At 33.5% G+C, this 23,314-nt stretch overlaps 1 protein-coding gene across 1 annotated transcript; it reads left to right on the top strand.

The window, feature by feature from the left end:
* Window positions 1-6,687: 6,687 nt before the first annotated feature.
* On the top strand, window positions 6,688-21,656 carry LOC123664940 (lactase-phlorizin hydrolase-like). The gene is made up of 12 exons (XM_045599305.1): window positions 6,688-6,710; window positions 7,861-7,976; window positions 8,280-8,953; window positions 9,028-9,333; window positions 9,460-9,704; window positions 11,046-11,200; window positions 15,745-15,883; window positions 17,818-17,933; window positions 18,829-19,231; window positions 19,614-19,920; window positions 20,635-20,879; window positions 21,497-21,656. Exons 1-12 carry the CDS (start codon window positions 6,688-6,690, stop codon window positions 21,654-21,656), a joined length of 2,889 nt encoding a protein of 962 aa, XP_045455261.1.
* The last annotated feature ends 1,658 nt before the right edge of the window (window positions 21,657-23,314 follow it).

Here is a 23,314-nt window from a genome sequence, read left to right as displayed (position 1 = left end):
AATAATTCATTTTTAAAAACTGAGTTTATGTTAATTTTTAAATAACTTTTTTTTATTATTGGTATTAGCTGTGTTCTTCATCAGCATGGAATTTAACAAAATAGTTGTTGTTCAGTTTGCAGAGTTATAAAATAAATTCTAAAATAAAAGTAGCCTAAGTTACTCCTTACTACATCAGCTACCTGCCAGTGAAAGCCCCGTCAAAATCGGTCCAGCTGTTTCAGAGATTAGCCGGAACAAGCAGACAGACAGACAAAAATTGTAAAAAAATGTTATTTTTGTATATGTACCGTGTATACATACATATTCAGTTAGTAGAAAGCGGTTATTTTAATATTACAAACAGAAATTCCAATTTTATTTATTTGTATAGATGATACATTATTATTCCCAATATTTTGATATAACAAAAGATTTAATTAGTATCTTATTTTTTTTTCATTGCAACTACTCTTAATATGTAATAAATAATGCAAACATATAAAAAACGACCGTGCTTTAGACCACACGACCGAAGTAATAGTAGATTAGTAGCAATGCATCAATTGCAGCCCGAGATATTTAGGCGCACGAGCGCAGCGAGGGTGCCTATAGTTCGAGGGTGCAATTGATGCTTACACCTGAGCTAACTATTCTGCTTTACATCTAGATTATGAGGTAAGTAGAAAAAAAACGGCATTACAAGAATAAAACATTTTATTTGTTGAAATTGATAGTGAAATGAGAACAATTTTCAAATTTTAAGGACAGATGTTTTTTGGGTATGTTAATAGTTTGAGATTATGATATTTGTAATTGATGACTATTATACTCACACGAAGACAAGGCTGAATAGCAAAGCGACCTCTTTGGTCATTGGGCTAAATGCATAATGTCTATTTCCAGTATGATGGTTAGATGTACGCGAACTTTTTGAAAGAAAGAAGTGTTTTTTTTTAAATCACTTACCGCCCCAGGGCTTTTCTAGCTACATTATTACCCTAGAGCGCTAATTAGTCACCTACAAGCCCCATTTGGAGGTAATAAGAACCTACTTACAGAACATGAGAGATGTAAAATTTCTTTAGTTGCCTCTACAGTAATAAACGAAACGTAACTTAGCACTTAACTTCCGTTCGCCTCGCCCAATAACACTTTTTGTAACACACTCGTTACAATTTCACCAGCTTACTCCCCAAGTCAAGCATGCGAAAAGAAGCTTTACTCCAATTAATATATCATAAATATATTAAATATATAATAATACATGCCTGTTCGCTTTTTTTACTACTATACTATTACTTACTATACCTATATATATAACTAAACTACTACCAAAGTGATAATAATAATAATAGTAATCTTTTTCGCACACCATTAAAAGATACAAACAAAAGTAGTATAATTAGAGGAAGATGTACAAAGGCGGTCTTATCGCTAGTGATTTATAAGGACTCCATCCACCTTGAAACGGTTGCAATTTGTACCCTCATTGAATCCATTTACTAGCATGGAAGCAATAGACCTGGCACTTAAGAGCCGTTTCGCCAAAGCGACGAACCAGTTTTTCTATTAAGTTCAACCGTTGGGTTGTCTGGAAGAAATGGCTAAATAGCCATAAGTCCGCCCGTACTTCACAGTCTGTAAACATTTTTTTTTTTAAATGTGTTTATTGTTTAAAATGTAGTTGTGGTGTACAATAAAGTATAAATAAATAAACCGTGGTTGTGGCTACTATTTCTACTTTCTCATCGAAGTTCTCGACGATGTAAATTTTTGCAGTATCAAGCCCACCAAGTCAACATTAACGTTTCGGTTGCCTGAGATGGACTTAACCATCTCAAAGATCCAGTCATCCAGCATTTCCCTCGTGTACTTAGCAACCACCCCAGTTGAATTTCCCGTAGATATATTTTTTTTCTTGCTTAACATCTGGCTCCACAACTTCCAATGGACCCACGAATCCATCCGCATAGCCACATATTTGACATTTTGCTTATAATCTTTATATTATAAAATATCTTATTGATAGATTTAAGGGAAGCAGTTGTTTACGTGACTGGTGACACGAGCCACCTTTATCTTCATTTAGAACTGACATGTCAGACTTGTAGAGTGACGATTCAAATCTAGTGATTTTCAAAATTCAAAGCGCTGATATTAATAAAATGCAAATAATAATCTACTTCAATAAATATACATAACATTTAACAAATATTTAATAAATATACAATACATTTAAATTTATAATATTATAAAGGATTAAGGATAAGGATTAGGGATAAGAATCATTTGTATTGTTAGCTAGAGTTAATAATTTTCAATTTAAATATCTTAGGATTTTTGAAACTGAGCACTCAGCAAACCTTTTTCTATTTGGGAAACGTTGATGCCTGTTTGAATATTACCTGCTGACTTGCATTACATATTCCTTTTAAAATCTAAAATTATATTGGGGGAGAGGTTAAATAATTGACAAATTCATGTGACCTACTTGATGGATGGCGCTCTACCACTTACAGCGAGTTCAAGAAATACCTGAACCTGATTATACTGCAAGAGTTACATTTTGCTCTTAGTTTTTTAATTATTTTATATGATTACTAGCTGACCCCGCAAACGTTGCTTTGCCATATATGTTATTAACCCGCTTAATCCCCCCCCCTTCTAACTTAGGGGTATGAAAAATAGATGTTGGCCGATTCTCAGATGTACCCGATATGCCCACAAAATTTTATTAAAATCGGTCGAGCCGTTTCCGAGGAGTTCAATGTACAACACACACCATGACACGAGAATTTTATATATTAGAGATTATCGTTAATAAAATTCACACTATATAAAATTATAAAAAATTGCAACAAAAAAACCGCTAAGGTTTCAACCTGTTGTTCTTAGTCTAATTATAAAAGCTAGTGGTCGCCAGTGGACGAAATTCGACCATAATTAATCTATAGAAATAAATAAAATTGGAGTGTTTGTAATATTAAAATAACCGCTTTTTACTAAATTCATATGTGTACACGGAACATATAAAAATAACATTTTTATAATTTTTGTTTGTCTGTCTGTTTGTTCCGGCTAATCTCTCAAACGGCTGAACCGATTTTGACGGAGCTTTCACTGGCAGATAGCGGATGTAATAAGGGGTAACTTAGGCTACTTTTATTTTAGATTATTATTTTATTTTATAACTGCGTACTATAACTATTTTGTTAAATTCCACACATTCCGAAGTCGAGTGCACAGCTAGTTTAAATTATAAGTTTGAACATTATTACGGTTCTGTTGTCAAACACTATACTTCTGTAACAATAAATAAAAGAGTAGGTATATATGCGTGTGTGTGTCAAATACATGGTAGTGTGTATAATATTTTTTTGTTGATTTAAATTATTTTTTATGCATAATTTAAAAAAAAATATTAGCATTCTCCACTCCTTCTCTATAGAAACTAAGCGTGCGAAATTTCCTACTGCTACGCGCAATTTTCGTAAAAGGGCGTACAAAGTTTTTGCTTCACGTATTTATACATATATAGATTCAATATTTATTAATGGTCACAGACAATGTACGACTTATCTTAAAAAAATATGAAAACTTTTTTTAAACTATTATTTATCGTTGTGTCCATTTGTTATAAGTATTCTTTGACGGTTCGCAGGAAAGTGGACATAAGGTGCCAATCAAACCACTAATTGCAAATTCATGCGACGTTTCGATCCTTTATTGGACCATCATCAGGCATCTTTATTGTAAAAAAAACACTTGCCGATAATAAAACAAATATTTTATGTATACAAATAGCATGAGCAACTAAGAGCCCGTGGATGTTGATAATTAGAAACAAATGATTTATATAAGGCTTCCAAGAAATTAAATTTTACAATTTTATTCTATTGAAAAAAAAAATTATACTACCTACTATTTTTTTTATAAGTAACTATAAAGATTATTTTAAACATTTTTTTGGACGGTCGATTTTTGATATGATATTAAAAAATATTTAGAATTCCCTAATGTGTGGGTAACACAAAAATGAAATCGTACAAATGAAGATTACTTTACCCTTACAGTATAAATACAAGTTTACTTTACCCGATGTTTAGTGGCCGTAGACTCTAGACACCTGCGACACCAGAAGTATCGCAAGCACGTCGTCAATCTCTACCAACCCTCGGACCCTACCCAAAAGCTTGGGGTACCTTATCCCAGGAAAAACACTGCTTGAGAGAAATATTGTTAGGCTGTGGTCTTCTGTTAGGTACTTTCCCAATCAGGCTGGTCCAGATTTTGCCAGCCAGACCAGACATTTCCAGACATTTCCTATTATACTTCAATATAACTAGGTACGTTTGATTAGTCCGTTTTCACCGTTTGTAGTGGTTCTGCTTTCTGTCCCGCAGATTGGAGTTTCGATTCCCGCCTGAGTCTATATGATATTTGTGTGTGTATTATTCCCATGTATATTTATAAAAAAAAAGTTAGCTATATCAGCCAGCTGTTACCCATAACACAAGCATGAAGGTTCTTATCTTAGGAAGAGTCGAATATGTGTGAATGTCATAAAATTATTACGAAATATTACGAAATATTGTAATGATCACGTCAAAAAAACTACGTGATAAGCTTGATTGATTGGTTACGGCAGTAAGAATATATTGCCACCCCTCTCTTCCCATGGGTGTCGTAAAGGGCGACTAACGGATAACACAGTTCCACTACAACCTTGGAACTTAAAAAGCCGACCGATGGCGGGATAACCATCTAACTGCTGGCTTTGAAATACACAGGCCAAAGACGGGCTGCTGCGTCCTCGGTGCGACAAAGCCAGTACTGCGGTCACCAACCCGCCCGCCTAGCGTGATGACTATGGGCAAACCACATCAGTACACGCCATTTTTGGCGTGAACTTGTGGAGGCCTATGTCCAGCAGTGGCCTGTATTAGGCTGAAGTGATGAAGCTTGACATAATTTATGTAGTATAAAAAAATAGACCTGTTTAAAAAAAAATCGCCTTATCCATCCACCACTGTGCAAAAATCGTTTCATGTCTGAAATAGTTGCCAAAAATCAAATCTAATATTTTTATTTTCCTCAAAGAACATTACAGAATGTTCTTTAAATTACTGGACAGATACACATCCTCTGAAGTCAATGTAAAAATATATTTGAATCAAAAACTGTCGATAAAACGCAATGATAATATAATAAATCTCAAGTATTTGATTTCTTCATTTAAAACGAAAGAATTCAAGAAACGTCGATCATATCTAGGGCTGCTTAAGCAAATACAACTCAATATATAAATATAAGAATATTAGGATAAATTGTTACGGTAGTATGTATATTATATATATAATAATAGGATAGTTGTACGGTACGGTCAATCCTATAAATTCCTATTTATTTCTATATATTCGAGAAGGAAGTCGATAGGAGGATTCGGTTGGGCTGGGCAGTTTTCACAGTTATGCTTAATATTATATTAGTATGACTAGTGAACTTGAGTCATAAACTGAACCACACTATTATTCAAAACTGCAGGAGCTTGCTGCTAGGCCTTTGCCTGGTGTTCTCTCTACTCTGGGTATATGGGTCGCGTTTGTAATCATAAACACCAATTATTTAGCGATTGTTATCCATGGTAGGGAATTGCCAATCCGTAGTGGAATAATGTGATGCTTTAAGATCTAGCCTTTCCGAAGTACAAAGGTCTTTCCCTATCTTTTGCTTATGTACAGGCTGATTCTTTTCCTACACATTTTACCACACAAAGAGACAGAAAGATAACCACAACTCCTATAGGAAGTGCGATGCCACCCAAAGCGGATGGTATCGTGTGATTTGTCTACTTTATTATGAAATGGCAACCCTAGTCACCGATAAGTCGTAATACCTCTTGACAGTAAAGATCGTATACTATAAATAGGTAACTATTCTCTTATCTACATCTTACAAAAATTATGTCACGATTATATCATGGACATTACATATTATCTTGACATTTGAAGACACGTTAGTCGATTGGTGAATTGGGGTTGTTTTTGGGATTAAGGTTGCCGCTTCGATCCATGTTCATAACATGGCCATTACTTAGGCTACCCAGGTTTATTTCTGCGGTCATATGACTTGTATTATGTATTTCTGGACCCCTGGCATAGTGTTTCAATTGTTTGAGGGATATATTTTTTTTAAGAGATATAATTTAATTAAGATGTCATTTGTCACAATTGTTGGAACTAACATAGCTTAGGAAAAAAATGTAACTAACAAAAATATGGACATATGTCTGAAATAAATTATTATTATTATTATTATTATTATTATTATAAAACATGAAGCTATCAGCTGAAAGGCCTTACAATCTTTACCAGAACCGTTTTGTTGCGTACCATGTGGAGTTCCTAAATATGTTCACTTGAAATATTAAAAATATACGCCGCGAATTAAGTCCGAAGGTGGTGGTGTTCGTATGTGTGAATATTGATATGTATGTGTGTGTATTTTTGTTTAAATTATCAATTTCTATATGTATGTTCGTATTGCACAATATTTAGTGTTTAGTAAAAAAACCCAAAAAATAAATATAAGAAAGTCATCTTATCTTAATCTAAGATAAGTAACAAGATTTGATGTAGTAGTTAGAAGCAATATATTAGTGAGCAACTTTAACCCTGTGTCATTCCTTTGTTGCACATGCGGACGATGAAGTTTTTGCTGTTAATAGGGTAAGTACGGTTTGTAAATAATATATTCTAACAACTTAAAAAATTCATTTCTATAAAACTACTCACCATAAGCACTTAGAAGCTTAAGCTTTTAAGCACACTCGCTCACATGTACACAAGCAAACTCACATACCTTCAAATTCACATAAAGCATCTCTATTCCTTGATTTGTTTTAAGTGATTGCTTTGGTTGTGAAGATATCCACCCCTCCATATAAAAAGTCGTGCTAAAATTAAATGTCGTATCATTGGAAAGATCTGACATTACAAAATACAATACAATATATGTAAATGAAAATAAAAATGCAATAGCATTTAAAAATAAATTTGTTGATTGTGCTCTCGCAACTTCTGATGTGTTATATTTATTTTGCTGCCTATGTTTTTTTATCATCAATTACAATAACGTGAATGAGTATTGTGCTAAATTATTTAAAAATATATTTATTTATTTTCTTTTAATGCATAAAACTTATGTACCTATAACATTACGGGGAACCCAGAGAGTTAAGTTGAATACCAAAACGTTATTGTAATAATCCAGCTTTTTTGTGTATATAATAAAATTCAATTTTAATAACTATAATACAAATAAATTTAAATAATGCAATAGAATGAATCCAATCAATTTGCTATACATAGAAATATTTATAACTATGGACCATTAAACAAAGTTAAAGTAATTTTTTCCAGAAAAAAGCTAATCTTATGAAAAATAAGGATACTGCGCAAAAAACATTGAACACTAAGAAAAAGTTAGCCATCAATAAAAGAATGTAAATATAAAAGTATAGGTGATGTTAAGGTACCAGCTGACAACTCTTAAGTAGTGATGAGAGTATTATTAGGCTTTGATAGAGAAGATCACGGCCAAATAATAACGCTCTTAAGCAGTGTCGAGTTCCTGTGGTGGTAAGGTAGACAGAGGGGTAGGATCAGCAATATGCTTGGAGTGCCTGGTGTTACAGGCAATACAGGTATTACAGGTACGGAACTAATAAGCTACGGTGACCACTAAATCTAAGATAAATGATACGCGCGTCGCAAACTTATTGGTATAAAAAGCATTAACGTTAGTTAAAATCCTCATTTAATTTTTATTTTACTTACAATTATATAATCTATATGTACATATGTTTTTCTACTACAGTTTTATAATAGCGAGCTGTAATGCTCAGCTGAAGCAAGAAAGGCGGTTTCCGGATGATTTTCTATTTGGTGCAGCAACAGCGGCTTACCAGATCGAAGGAGCATGGAACGCAGACGGTATTAATTAATTAAAAAGTATTTTAAAAGCTATAATCTGCTGCTTTAGTTGTATGGAATATAGCACAGATTATTTGTCTAGTCTCAAATGTACATGTGAAAGAAACACTAAGTTGAGTGCAGAAACCAGGCTTATCAGTGATAGCAATTACTTAAAAACCTCCCATGTCCACGAAGGAAACATTGACACACAGTTCAAATGGCCCTAAAACAACTTATTTAACTACTTTACTCATTTAATAGACAAAAACGTGGCAGTTTAAAGTTTGGTGTTTATTGAAATACCTTATTATTACATTTCAGGCAAGGGAGAGAGTATTTGGGATCATATGACCCACAATAGACCTCATGTCATTGTGGACATGAGCAACGGAGACATCGCAGCAAACTCTTATTACAACTACAAGCGCGATGTTGAAATGATGAGAGAACTTGGAATCGACATTTACAGGTTTTCTATTTCATGGCCCAGAATTCTGCCAAATCCCCTAGCTCCTAGAAATGTCAACCAGGCTGGCATTGATTTCTACAACAATTATATCAATGAAATGTTGAAATACAACATAACACCCATGGCTACGATTTTCCATTGGGATTTACCTCAGAAGTTGCAAGACCTAGGTGGTTTAATGAATCCCATGTTCCCTGAATGGTTTGAAGATTATGCTCGAGTTGTTTTCGAAAATTTTGGCGATAGAGTTAAACTTTGGATTACATTCAACGAACCCAGAGAATTTTGCTACCAAGGCTATGGCGCTTATGAAAGGATTCCCCTCCTAAATTTAACCGATATTGGTACATACCACTGTGGTAAAAATCTTTTACTTGCTCACGCAAGAGCCTACCATGCTTATAATAATGACTTCAAGCCAAACCAGAACGGCGAGTGTGGTATTACTATTAATATAAGCTGGTACGGTCCGTTGACAGATTCAGAAGAAGATCAATATGCAGCTGAACTTAGGAGGCAAGCAGAGGTAGGTACACAATAAAAGAATGCTGTCATCGATATTATAATTCTTAACTATAATTTTTTCTTATTTCATTTAAGTGGGGTATATACGCGGAACCAATATTTTCTGAACAAGGTGGTTTCCCGAAGGAGTTTGCGGAGATCGTTGCAAGGAAAAGTATCGAACAGGGTTACTCAAGATCTCGCCTGCCTGAACTTTCTGAGGAAGAACGAAAATTCATCCAAGGAACTTATGACTTCTTTGGTATCAATCATTATACGTCTAATCTCGTATCAGCTAATGAATACAAAACTGTTAACCCCGTTCCCTCATTGCTGGACGATGTAGATGTTGGTATACACAAACCAGAAGACTGGCTCCAATCCGCTTCAGAGTGGCTTAAAGTAAGTTATTTATTTTTTATTTTAGTACCAGTAGTGTGTAGAGTTCGTCACACTAATAGTACTAACACAATACATACGAAAAGAAATATAGTTCAAATATAAAAGAGTGATATTTAACTTTTTCAGATGGCACCAGATAGTGTATATAATACCCTGACACATCTTAGCGATAAATATAATAATCCTCCGTTTTACATAACTGAGAACGGTTGGTCTCAGGTCCCAGACGTAGGGTTAATAGATGACGAGAGGATCATATATTACAGGGCAGCGTTGAATAGTGTATTAGATACTCTTGAAGCTGGCGTTAATCTTAAAGGCTATATGGCTTGGAGTTTGATGGATAATTACGAATGGATGCAGGGATACACGTAAGTATCAAAATAATTCTCATTTAATTTTCCCTTATGATAAAGATTTTTTTTTTTAATTATGTGATATATCCACAGGCTTATTATGCCCGTGCTTTTGTTATTCCATTAATTGTTATTATTATTTTTTAACATGCATCGGTACTTCACCGCAACTTAGAATTCAGAAGCCTTAATAACTAGTCTTAAAATTTCAAATTTCTAAAAGTCGACGCGAGTCCACTGACCAAGGCTATTCTACATATTGCTTATTTTATATTCTTATATACTAATTATTTTTATTATATTTACACTTATTTGCTAACTACAATATATGTACACTTATTTGCTACTTACAATGTACACTTAACCTATGTTATTGTTAGTAGTTAGGTACTTTTTTTGTGGTTAGGAATCGTTTTATCCATTTAAATTTCATTTTTTTTTAACTTTTATTAATATATTATATGACTAATCCTATCTTATTAAGTAAATATATAAAGCCTTATCATTACAATTACATTATCCTATTCCTATACTATTTTACATTCAATTTTATTATTTATATTACTTACTTTACACTTTTATCTACGCATAATTTATACTTACAATACAATGATGTCTTCACACCTCTACATTTTTCAACATTTTGAGCACATTCTCAATGACGGCAGCATCTCTATGGTGAATGGCCATCTTGAGACTATGCTCAAGGATTTTCTTGTCCGTCATCTCCGCTGCCCTCGCCACAAAGCGACCAATTGCGTCGTCACGGTCGTCGGTGTAATAGACACAGGTGTTGGTGTGTCTAGTCACCGCGACTACAGCGTGCGAAACGCTGTCGTGGATCGTGAGCCTCCTTGTATTTGTCTGGAGGACGATGACGTCCTCATAGGTCTGGCCCTGCGCCTCATGAATGGTTAAGACGCGTATGATAAAGATTTAAGCGCCGACTGATCATTGTATTGAGGAAACAACATTGAGAATGACCTCTATCGAAATTTGAAGCAACTTAACTGAAGAGTACCAAAACTTCTGACTTTCACTTTTTCTAGCAGAAAACGTTCGAATAATACTGATTTAGTGTATAGGATAGTTTATTTTTAGGACACAGAAAGTTTTTAGGATCACAAAGTTTAGACATGATCAGTAATTTTATTTAAGCTTTAAAAAGTTTGCAATCTAGTTTAAAGTCGAGATAGGTTTCTGTTATTTAATTATTATTTTTTATATATGTAAGGTAAGAAAACTTCTGTTGAGTCAGCTAGTATTCGATGAAATGTGACTTTTAGACTTAAAAATTCTGCATAACTTTTGGTACACCATTTTAAGCTGCGCTTAACCTACTATGTCATGTTTCAGAGAACGTTTCGGCTTATACGAAGTAGACTTCACGAGCGAAGCCAAAACCCGCAAGCCGAGGAAATCTGCGTTCGTTTACAAGGAGATCGTAAGGTCCCGATTGATCGACCCTGACTACGAACCAGAAAACCTGACCATGTGGATCGACGAAGGACATTAGACACATATTGGTTGCAATAAAGAAACTTGAATATTCTATTTCTTTTTTTTTCTATTCTGCCGCACTTCCCTCCTAACTTTATAACAGATAAGAAATATGTATAAAAGAACAGGTTTTCTTTTTTCATTATTTGATAAAGTCTGAAGACACGAAAATGTATATGTTTATATTTTTAATTTGATTAAACAAGTCATTCCCCGCAGCTTTGATGACAGAAACATTTGTCAAGTCGTCTCCTTTACTAATTGAAAAATATAATACTGTTGCACTTTAAATACAAATAAGTAGTCTGTGAGCCATTGTGACGTTGGGTCTACATGACAGTATACTTAAAATAATACCTAATTGGTCTCAGTAGTAGGAGAAGGGAATAGGAGGAATAAGAGATACCATAAACAAAAAACTTTCTATCAAATATCAAAAATCAATGTTGGTGAACCTTTAAATTTATTTATTTTTAGTATTATAATATTTTTATAAAAAAAAATATAACAGTCATAAAAGGACTAGTTATATATTGGAGCGATATTACAAATGTATGTTTTGTTTTTAAAAATGAAACTTTGTAACTCAGGAATGCACTTACGTAATGACCGCACTCCATACCATCATACATTTGGCAAAAACACCTACAATATATAACCACTGCTACTACTATACTTCTACGAAAGTGATAAAATTAACATTAATTATTAACAGATACATAGGCCATACTCGATCACTGTACTTTTACATTAGTACCTTGAATAATATATTAAGCTTCTATGTTATAAATATTTTTACGTAACATTCAAAATCTGTGCTTCTCACTATAACATTTTATTAAAACATCAACAAAAACGACCATTATAAGACTATTCATCAAACACTTATCTACCATTGTCACATGACTGTAACATAACAATGACGTCCCTAGATACAGCTTAAATTTTTTTTAATTCAAGCATAACTAAATAAAAGCCACCCTACATTAGAGACGTCCTAAGCTGTCACCAAGATAAATTTTAGTTATAGAAGAGTATTTGCTCGTATGCTATGTGTAACCAGCCGTGGGGCATCGGCAGAATAGAATAGTGCCCCCCTCGTATACAAGGTGTAGTAAGAGGCGACTAATGTGCTCGGAGTGAATCCCTGTAAGACACGAGTCAGGTCCTGCAACCGAACCAGCTCCACACGTAGCGACTGGTCGTTCCTGAGTCACTTCCCAAATTCAAATCCGGGCAAAGCAGTTAACATCTTTAGAGAGGACACTCCGCCATCGCAATCTCAATAGCGGTGAAACCAATATGGATTTACACTGCTTAAAACATCTGCAATAGATGTAAAGGCCATAGATAGATAGATATATGTAAGACTTACAATGATATGACGATATTAAAAATTGGTCGATAATCATTCTGAGTCTTTAGCACGTTGGCACTGCTGCAAGCGGCCTACGCTTCAAACTATAATATCCCAATACTGGGCATAGGCCTTTTTCCCGATGGAGGAGAAGGATCAGAGCTTAATCCACCACGCTGCTCCAATGCGGGTTGACGGATATATTCCCTACTATGAGTAACGATCGCTATCAGGTTTACATGATAACAGCTGGGACCGACGGCTTAACGTGCTCTCCGAGGCACAGTGGGGAGACCCACAAGAACTGCACAAACACCCATACCACGGCAAACACCTGTATGGCCAATACAAATGTTTGTCATGTGCGGGATCGAACCCGCAACCGCGCAACAGGTACAATCCATGGCTGTGACCGTTGCGCCAACGCGGCGTCAGCTGCAATTGCTTATCATCAATGTAACTAAAAACATATATTTTATTGAAAATGCTACGAAAATAATGCATATGCGAAGATTAGCGCGATAGGCCTAACGCGGCCTAATTACTGGTAAATTAAAGCCTACATGGGCGGATGTTAAAAGTGTCTATTGATAGCTATATTTATGTATGGTAAATTAGTAACAAACGTGGCAGTTGTTTTTAATAACATTTGAATATCTTAACATTTGTCTATCTCTCGAGTTTCATTTGTATGACACTGACGTCCATTCCGAGTTGTAAGACTGCACGCCATGTTCTGAAGTCTAATATTCAATCTTCAGTTTGCTAAATAATTGTATTTAATCAATTTAAATTAAAGTTTTCATAGCCGTTAGTAGATTGCAAATTATCAACCTGTTTAGTACAATTGTACATAAAGATAAAAAGAAATATTATTCTTCAGTAATTTTACAGTTAAAATTGTATAAATAATAAAAAGAAATCTAAATTACTAATCATTTCACAGTAATTCTAATTACAAAATATTTTTTTTAAGTTTACAAAAAAAATAAAATAAAGTAACCCAAATTACTTAAATTTTTCGTAAATCTTCAGTTTGTTATTAAAATTTAATAAACAGTTCCGTAATAATACAATACAATTAAAATTTATACTTAAAAATCGTAAAATTACACTTTATCTTAGTAGATTTTTTATGTCTTTAAAAATTACTCAAATTGTGTTATAATTTGAATATGTACACACCGATTAGTAAATTATCCAGTTTAGGTTGAGTAAAAAAATGGTAATTTTACCAAAAAAAAAAACCCGCATTTCGACGATTCGTTTTTATTCATGTACATGAGATATTGTTACTTAATCTTATTGAAAATATTGTTGTATTTGTTTGTTATATATTTATATAACCACCTTATCTGAAATTTATCAGAATATCGGATAAATATCGCGTTAGCTCTCATAAGAAAACTATATAAACGGATCATCAGCGCAATTTTGTACGTACTTCAAAACGTGTGATAGCAACGATGAAACTGTTTTTATATATAGGGTACGTATATTTTTAAATATAATCTTATATTATAGATTTACTGGTTATGGTTTGACTGTGAAAAAAAATATTGTCATAAGATTTTCTCTTAACCGTTGAAATAGAAAAATCTAATGCAGTAAAACTATAAATCAGTTTGATAGCCTTTATACTTAAAAATCAAACTAAAATTTTAGCAGGGTATGTATTCACAATAGTCTCTATGTCTTTCGAATAGATTTTATTTAGTTTTAACGAGTTATTTTTCAGTACTTACATTAAAATAAATTCATTTAAAAAAAAAATTTTTTTGTCCTCTCTTCTTCTTTTAAGTTTTTATTGTTTCAACGTCAACGGCGAATACATCTCGCACCATCATTTTGCCGACGATATTGTGATCTTTGTAAAGACATTGAATAAGCTAGGCCATATGCCGGGCGACCTAAACGACTCCTTCCAACGCACAGTGGGACAGAACCGTGCGTACCGTCTCAAAAATAGCTTTTCGTAATGTTCTATATTGAATATTTTGTTAATGCATATGTCTAACTGAATGTTCAATGCATATTATATAGCAGTTGAAATACACTATTTCTCATTTTTTGTATTAGAATAAGGCTTGCAAGTTGACGCTCAAAATTATGTCAATTATGTAGAACACAATTCCACCAGTTTACATGGTCATATTTGCATTACTTTACCAGAAAATTTGTAAGTGTGATATATGGTTAGAATGGTGATGAAGTAATCTATTTAAAAATAATTTAAGCGAACCATTATGTGAAACCTGGGGAGGTAAAGAATTTTTATTTCAGGACCTAATATTCTATCCTTATTAGAAACTTTGCATAGACTTTTGACAGTTAGCGGTGTCTGCCCATGTCGTAATTTTGATAGCATCGTATAGAGCAGCTAATCTTAAAGTCAGGGCAAAAAAAATTGAGTGCCCGAATCTGCCCCCCTTGAAATGAAACGAAAAATGGCTAATGGGGAGAAAATACAAAATATTCCAAAAATTATTTTAGTTCTGATTAATGAGATTTTTGGATATTTAGATCACTTTTGACCTTTTTTTCTTAAACAATATTATCTATTTACTCAATCTTTAGGTAAAGTGGGAGTTTTGGGCAATGTATTAGTATGTAGTATATTTTTTTTATCGTGCGGTCAGATGTGGTTAATGTTTTGTTGTCACTGTGTGAATTACATGTTTCTCATATAGTTTATGTATTTCTCTATCGCGGTGAAGGAAAAGGGATCAAGTGGTATCTAGTTATAGTTGTTAGTGTACATTATCAGTACCTACCTACTACTAACCACCTTCATAGATAGTGGTTAGGAACTTGATAATGACACTAGATAGTAATATTTTTTCACACGAAATTTCAGTATAAAAGTTATTGATTTACGTTGTCATTTAGCAGTACTTTAGTGTGCTTTAACATAATATAGTCTTCACCAACCTCGGTAAAAAAAAGTAGTTAAAAATAAAAACAAAATGAGTGAATTCGTTGTGCCTCGACGAGTATTATGCGAATTTTTTATTGGCCATGGAACAAAATCTGAAGATATTCAAAAATGCTTAGAACAACACCACCATTTGTCGTCTGAAAAAAGTGAATTAATTGTGAAACGTATTCAAAAAACGCTTATAACAGCGTTTAACGATCGGTGGACCAAATCTAACCGAACTAAATAACGTTTCTTTAGTAATAATATATCGTGGTTAGACGGTGAATTTAAGGTACAATTCGAAGAAGCACCGATGGATATTACACCTACAACATCTGAAGAACGTGGACGTCCACCAAAGTCGATCGAAGAAGATCTATCAGAGAAATCGAAAAAAAGAAAGAATATGGAACAACTGTACGTAACAAAATATATGTGGTATAATATGCCTTCTTCGGTACATAAAATCTTAATACATGGGGAAAGTATAATAAGACATTTTGCTGTTCTGCCCATTGGTCATTTATCTGAGGATGCCCAAGAATCGCGTAATAAAGATTACAAAAAATTCAGATTGCATCATGCTAGAAAATGCTCTAGGTCCGCAACAAACGAAGACGTATTTCATGGTCTTCTATTTACGTCAGATCCTTATATATCAAGTATCAGAAAACCATCAGTCACTATATCCAAGAAATCGTTAGAGGAAGCTAAGAACCTCTTAGCTATTTAAATCGAAATAATTTCGTACATTATTTGTAAAATATATTTTTGGAGTGGGTTATTATATATTTGTCATTTATTTAAATGTAAGATTCATATGTAATATAAAATAACATAAAATAGGTTTATTAATATCATAAAACTGTAAAATTATAATTCAATAAGTTAACCAAACCATGGTTTAATATTAAAATAATACACTTTTATTTTGTTTTATTTTATTTTATATTATTTATTAAATATTTGACAATGATACATTCATTATTGGATTGTATGTACTCTGGAGACACTACATACCAAATTTCAGCGATTTACTTCAATCAACAAAAAAGTTACAGATTTTTGAGACGGTACGCACGGTTCTGTCCCACTGTGCAACGGTTCGGTTTTGGTGTGAATTTGGACAAAACTAAATTTATGTTTAACAACCAAGTCATACAGAGACCGGTATCTGTATGACTTGGTTGTTAAACATAAATTTAGTTCGGGTAGCGATGGTACCATTCTCGATTGTGTTCAAGATTACATCTATTTAGGCCAAACCATCCAACTAGACCGCGACAATTTCGAGAAGCAGGCCGATAGGAGAATTCGGTTGGGCTGGACGACATTTGGCAGGCTTCGCCGAGTCTTTAGTACAAAGATTCCATAGGCTGAACTGACTGACTAACAAACAATTATATATATATATATATATATATATATGTTAAGCATAGCGGCATAGCTATTCAACGGGGAAATGCTGCCAAGTATTCTTGGCACAATTCCACGCGGACATGATTTATACCAAAACTATCTGTAAATATTTAGTTATTAAGTTGTGAATTGTAAATATGTTTAATATATATATAGTTGTTTAAATCTACATGTCAATAACACATAGTTATGTATTAATGAATTTATACATATATTAACGAATCGGAAATCGAGTTCTCAATCCTAGGAGCAGAGAGCAAGCTCAGTAAAAACTGTATAAACTGGCTAGTCCACATTTATAGCACTGAGTAACCTTTGCATGGAGATTCGATGCTCTTGAGTTATTCACACTTATATCAAACAGATACAATGATAAAAGCGCAACTTTGATAAGATTATATATTACACAATATAGTTACTTATGGCACCGTTACAATCAGTACAAAAACAAAGCACAAAATAAACTCTTATTACTACCCTAAATTTAATTAATAAGATGTTAGACTGACTTAACTGGAGTAATAACTATCTTAGATCTAGATTTAAAATGCATTAAAATTGAATAATCAGCCTATCTTTCCAATAGTATATATTTCTTGTGTTACTCTACTGCTGTATGTTCTTTAAAGCCTTTCCATTCTGGCTTAGAGAATGTGTTAATTCGTCAGGTCCAGTTTCTATCTTAAACACCTGGTGGGGATCGATACGCCTGACAGGGAAATTTTTCACCAATTATTTTAAGAGTAGCGTAGATGTAGACATATGATAGAGCTCCGTATTTTTCCTATAATAAGAAGATATCTTTGCTCAGCTGTAGAAAATTTACAGGATAATTTATTTCAGTTCAAATAAATACTAATAAACAAATAAGTATAAACTGAGGTTCCTCAGTATGTATGTATTTATCTAAAGATCGTTTTATTTCTTAACAGTTTAATAATAGCGAGCTGTAATGCTCAGCAGTGGCAGGACAGGAAATTCCCGGATGACTTCCTATTCGGCACGGCTACATCAGCATACCAAGTTGAAGGAGGATGGAATGCGGATGGTAAACACTATACTTAAAAGAAAATGTATCTGTAAACTCGCTTACCGTAAAAATTAAAATATACTTATTTCTTTTTTTACAAAAGACATAGCGGAGTAAAATGTCACTCTCAGGGCAGGTCTTAGCGTCATTGTTCAACGTTTTACAAGATTTTAAATCCTCATATTTTTTCGTACCATGGACTTTATACTGTTTCTTAAGGACTAAATTTAAATAATTTGTCCAGAACGCTTATACAAACAGTAGTCTAAATTAGTTTATGAAGTGAATCAGCTGATAAATACCGATGACAATAAAGACAAACTCAGACAAAAATAAATTTTAGACAGATTAATTTAATAATTGTGTTTGCCAGCAAACGAAAAAAAACCGACTTCAATTACATCGATAAGTAATACAACGAAGGTAGACGAAAAAATAGTCAAGTAAATACGCATTATCAAAGATTACTCCAAAAGTTGTTATCAGATCACGATGAAATTTAAATGTGACAACAAAGTAAACATCGGCTTTCGATTAACATAAAAATCATCAAAATCGGTACACCCAGTAAAAATTTATGCGGATTTTCAAGGTTTCCCTCGATTTCCGAATTCGATCTTCGGTACTACACTTAAGATATCTCCTTTCCAATATTATTAATATTATTATTATTATATGGTCGAATTGAGTAACCTCCTCCTTTTTTGAAGTCGGTTAAAAATTGAAGCTAAAATAATTCAATCCTTAAAATGTTAAAATGTTGTCTCGGTAATTTTTATGTCGAATTAGAATTGGAGATGGAAATATACAATATGATTACATAAAAGAACTTTTGCTTACCTAATTGAAAGTTATTACAAAAACATCTTATTCTGTATTATTGCTTTAAAAATTATTTATTATCTTTTTCAAGGCAAAGGAGAAAGTATCTGGGATCGTTTAACTCACACTAAGCCGTACGTCGTTCAGGATATGACCAATGGTGACATCGCAGCTGATTCATACCATAACTACAAACGTGATGTCGAGATGATGAGAGAGCTTGGACTAGACGCCTACCGATTCTCCATTTCCTGGTCACGAATTCTACCCAATGGCTTTGCAAACGAAATCAATGAAGCCGGTATTGCCTATTACAATAATTTGATAGACGAAATGTTAAAATACAATATCAAGCCCATGGTGACGCTCTATCACTGGGATTTACCACAGAAACTGCAAGATCTTGGAGGGTTTATGAGTCCACTGTTCCCGGAATGGTTTGAGGAATACGCACGCGTTGCTTTTGAGAACTTTGGTGATAGAGTCAAGTTATGGATTACATTTAACGAACCTAGAGAAATCTGCTACGAGGGTTATTCTTGGACTAACAAAGCTCCACTTCTGAACATCAGTGACATTGGTACTTATTACTGCGCCAAGCATCTAGTTTTAGGCCATGCAAGAGCTTACCATACTTATAATAATGATTTTAAGCCAACTCAAAATGGTGAGTGCGGTATTACTATAAGCGTTCAATGGTTTAGTCCGTTGACTGATTCTGAAGAAGATCGATTTGAAACAGAAATCAGGAAACAAGCTGAGGTATGCTTCTAAGCACCAAAGCTATTATTTATTTTTATTTAAGCTATTATTATATTGAGATATTGATATAATTTACGAATAATTAAAAAGTTAAAAACTTATTTATTTATTTTAGTGGGGATTGTATGCAGAACCAATATTCTCCGAAGAAGGTGGCTTCCCAAAAGACTTCGCGGAGAGAGTCGCTAAAAAAAGTATGGAACAAGGATACAAGAAATCTCGTATGCCTGAATTTACTGATGAAGAAAAAGAATATGCCCGTGGAGCTTACGATTTCTTCGGAGTAAATCATTACAGCGGATTTTTTGTATCAGCCACTGATTATAAAACTGTCAACCCTATTCCCAGCTTTTTGGATGACGAGGAAAATGGTGTGTTCCGACCTGCAGAGTGGCCTGCATCCGCCTCACCGTGGTTAGTTGTAAGTCTCAACTTAGATATCTATACCAAACAACTGAGTTACTTTCTTAACCGACTTCAAAAAATGAGGTTACTCAATTCGACCGTAAATATATATATTTTTTATGTATGTTTGGGGATAACTTCGTCGTTTATGAACCGATTTTTATCAGGCTTTTTTTTTTTTTTGAAAAGGAGATATTTCAAGGATGATACCATGAGTAGGGAACTAACGATTTGATGATGGAATCCCAGATAAATCGAGGGAACCCTCGAAAACCGTAGCGACGACTAGTGCGTTTGTTAATTTTTTTCATCCTCATAAGAAACATATGACATCCTCATTGTTTAGTTCATAGATTTTGATCCCGAATTAAGCTAATTAAACTAATTTGTTTTAACTACTAACTAACTATTTTTTGTTCGTGAGGTTGGATGAGGATTGCGTAGAGCTAGGTGTCCGGAAAAACAACGTAAAAATCACAGTGGGGGAGATTTCTCGTTGAACCTTACCTGTCAGGAAATTTGTATCACGATAGTTAATTTTCTTAAATTTAATATTATTATAAAACTACCGGTATATAAAGATAATATTATGACAATATCAATTTACATTGCACAAAAAATACACACTTGATTTTTGGGTTGGAGGTTTAGTCTAAAACCTAGGGTGATTAATGGACACTTTAAACGATTCGAGCTAGTGATATTTTGTTTTGTTTTACTTCAATTTCAGCAATCGCCGAGGAGCTTATACAACATGCTAACGGATATGCAAAATAGATATAAAGATGCTGTTTTCTACGTAACTGAAAATGGCTGGTCTCAACGTAAAGAGGAGGGATTGATTGATGATCAAAGAATCACGTACTACAGGGCGGCCTTGAACGACGTATTGGATTCCATTGAGGCTGGCGTTAAGATAAAAGGCTACATGGCTTGGAGTTTGATGGATAACATAGAATGGCTGGAAGGATACAAGTAAGTTTTACCTTGTGTAAATTAAGTTAAGGCAAACATTAAAGGCAATATAATACGAAGCGGTGTAATGAAATATTTAAGTATAAATACCCATAATCCTTCTCCTACATGAGAAAAGAAGCATATGCCCAGCAGTGAGATATTATTACAGGCTGAAGTTTGTAGAACACAGTTTTGAACTAATGAAGATCTACACCTTTAGTTTCTAGAAATCATCAACATTTTACTTGGCCTAGAGAACTTCATGCTAAACTTTTTTTTTAATTTTGCGATAAAAATATTTCGGTCATTAATCGAAATAAAATATAGCCTATATTTAAAGTTGGACAAAGTTACATATTGATGCAATATTTCAATAAACAAACATTGTGACACGATATTTATATATATATATATACCTACTTCACAAACTATTTAATGATAACATCGTAGGGTGTAGTAAATCAACGTTCGTAAATCGTAACATAATTGTTTATAATCAAATCTTCAAATTACTAAAACAACATAAGAGTGTTATCCGTGTGTTTGTTTCATTTTGAAATTATCGTATGGATTCAATTAAAAGATCTATGATCATATAAATGATACAAAAGTAAAAATAATATCTGTTATTTCAGCGCCTGCTTAGGCTTGTATGAAGTGGACTACCAGAGCGAAGCACGAACCCGCACGCCGAGGAAGTCTGCGTTTGTTTACAAGGAGATCATAAAAACGCGTGTGATCGATCCGAACTACGAACCAGAGAACCTGACCATGTGGATCGATGAAGGACATTGAACTGAGTTATTGTAATATTTCTCACACTTAATTAAATTATTACAACTATTAGAGTTGTCGAGTTTTATTTGTAGGGTCGTTTTGTTTTCATTATGTTTTGTTTTATAATGATGCTACGTCTAAAGTTTATCATGTAATATACCAAATGTACATAGTTGAACTGTTAAAGCCGTCAAAATCTACCCGAAAATTTCAGTCTTGTGAACAAGACACTTGCAGTTAATGTCGAAATATTGAGCTCCGCAAAATGAAAATAAAAAACATGGTAAATATCCCTACCACTCGCGAGTGGCGTATCCCTATCCGCCACCTGAGGACGCGCCCAGTAAAAGGTTCAGCAATTCCCTTAGCCGGTGCCGACCCAACTCCTACCTTCCTCAGGTGCACCTTAATCAGTATATGAACACAACACAACTTGAGACTAGTACCAGAAGCGCATCCAGACAAATCTTATAAAAGAATGCGATTAAAAAATCAACATCGCTAGACCTGATCTAGTTTGCACGGGTGCCCACAGATCTGTTTCTATTACTATCTTAATAAAAATATAGTATCTCGTTTTACCTCATCTGTCACGATAATTTATAGATATACCACCTTATCGATATTAAGATACTGTTCAGTTCTTTAACCTTCCAATCAAACAACTATATTATATAAAACAAAGTTCCCCACCGCGTCTGTTCGTTCGAAATAAATTCAAAAAACAACAACGAATTTTTGTATAATTTTGTTGTTTTTTGTTTGTACTTAAATTCTTGAGGAAACTTTGGATATATAATTTGTGAAGGCTTTGTCAATTCATTGAGATTTGACAAAAAATTTTGAAAAGGTCGAAATAAATCAAGGCATTTTTAAAGGATATAATGTGTGGTGAAATTGTTCCTTATTCACAACCCTAAATATTCAGTAAAAATATATTTCTATCCAGTCAAAATTCAAAAAAACATGGTTACACATAAGCAGTATTTCGAAAACTATTGAGACTTCTTTACTCCTTTTAAACTTAAATATAGTTGGTATACAGATCAGAAATTTTAGGCAGTACATTATAATCCTGTAATATTTTAAATGAATTTCCACCAAATAAAAAATGCGTAAAAGTAATCAAGCACGTGTCTCAACGAGTCGAACTTGTGATCATTACTATACCCATCGCTTTCGCAAAGACATTGTACATTAAACTACCATTGCAAACGGGGCGGATTGCTAGTATTTAAAAAAAAAATACTTTTTCGATCTCGTTGTAAACAAAAATAGCATGTGCAATCTCTAAGCTTTATCAAGATAATATAATCTGCAGGGGTTAAGCAAATATTTTTAGGTATAGTTTGACATCGCCAATCAAGTTATTGACATTGTAACTTCAAAATAACAATGACGAAATTGATTACTTGTGGCAAAATGTGACGACGTTTATCAGTATTTCGCAACACGCCTAAATTTTAGTTCTACTGATAACTGTAACTATTTTCTTTTTTTCGTCCTGTATCTATAGATACGCTTCTTTGCTGGAGTTTTCTTCTTAAGAAGCGATAAGGAATGTGGTACAAAAAGAATGGAGAGTTAAATCGTGTAAGCAATAACGAGACTTGACATGAGAGTGACTTTTTACCACGCAATATTTCTTGTGAGAAAGAATATTTTAAATATCGCTC

Source organism: Melitaea cinxia, chromosome 23 (assembly GCF_905220565.1).
Source record: "Melitaea cinxia chromosome 23, ilMelCinx1.1, whole genome shotgun sequence".
Lineage (NCBI taxonomy): Eukaryota > Metazoa > Arthropoda > Insecta > Lepidoptera > Nymphalidae > Melitaea > Melitaea cinxia.
The sequence above is the reverse complement of the archived record's forward strand: the minus strand, read 5'-3'. Positions and strand labels throughout refer to the sequence as shown.

Excerpts from the sequence above, each read along its gene's own strand:
- LOC123664940 (XM_045599305.1), top strand. The coding sequence starts at position 6,688 with ATGAAGTTTTTGCTGTTAATAGG. Across the intron at positions 8,954-9,027 it reads AACTTAGGAGGCAAGCAGAG|TGGGGTATATACGCGGAACC; the intron begins GTAGGTACACAA and ends ATTTCATTTAAG. Across the intron at positions 19,232-19,613 it reads GGTGATAGAGTCAAGTTATG|GTGGGGATTGTATGCAGAAC; the intron begins GATTACATTTAA and ends TTATTTATTTTA.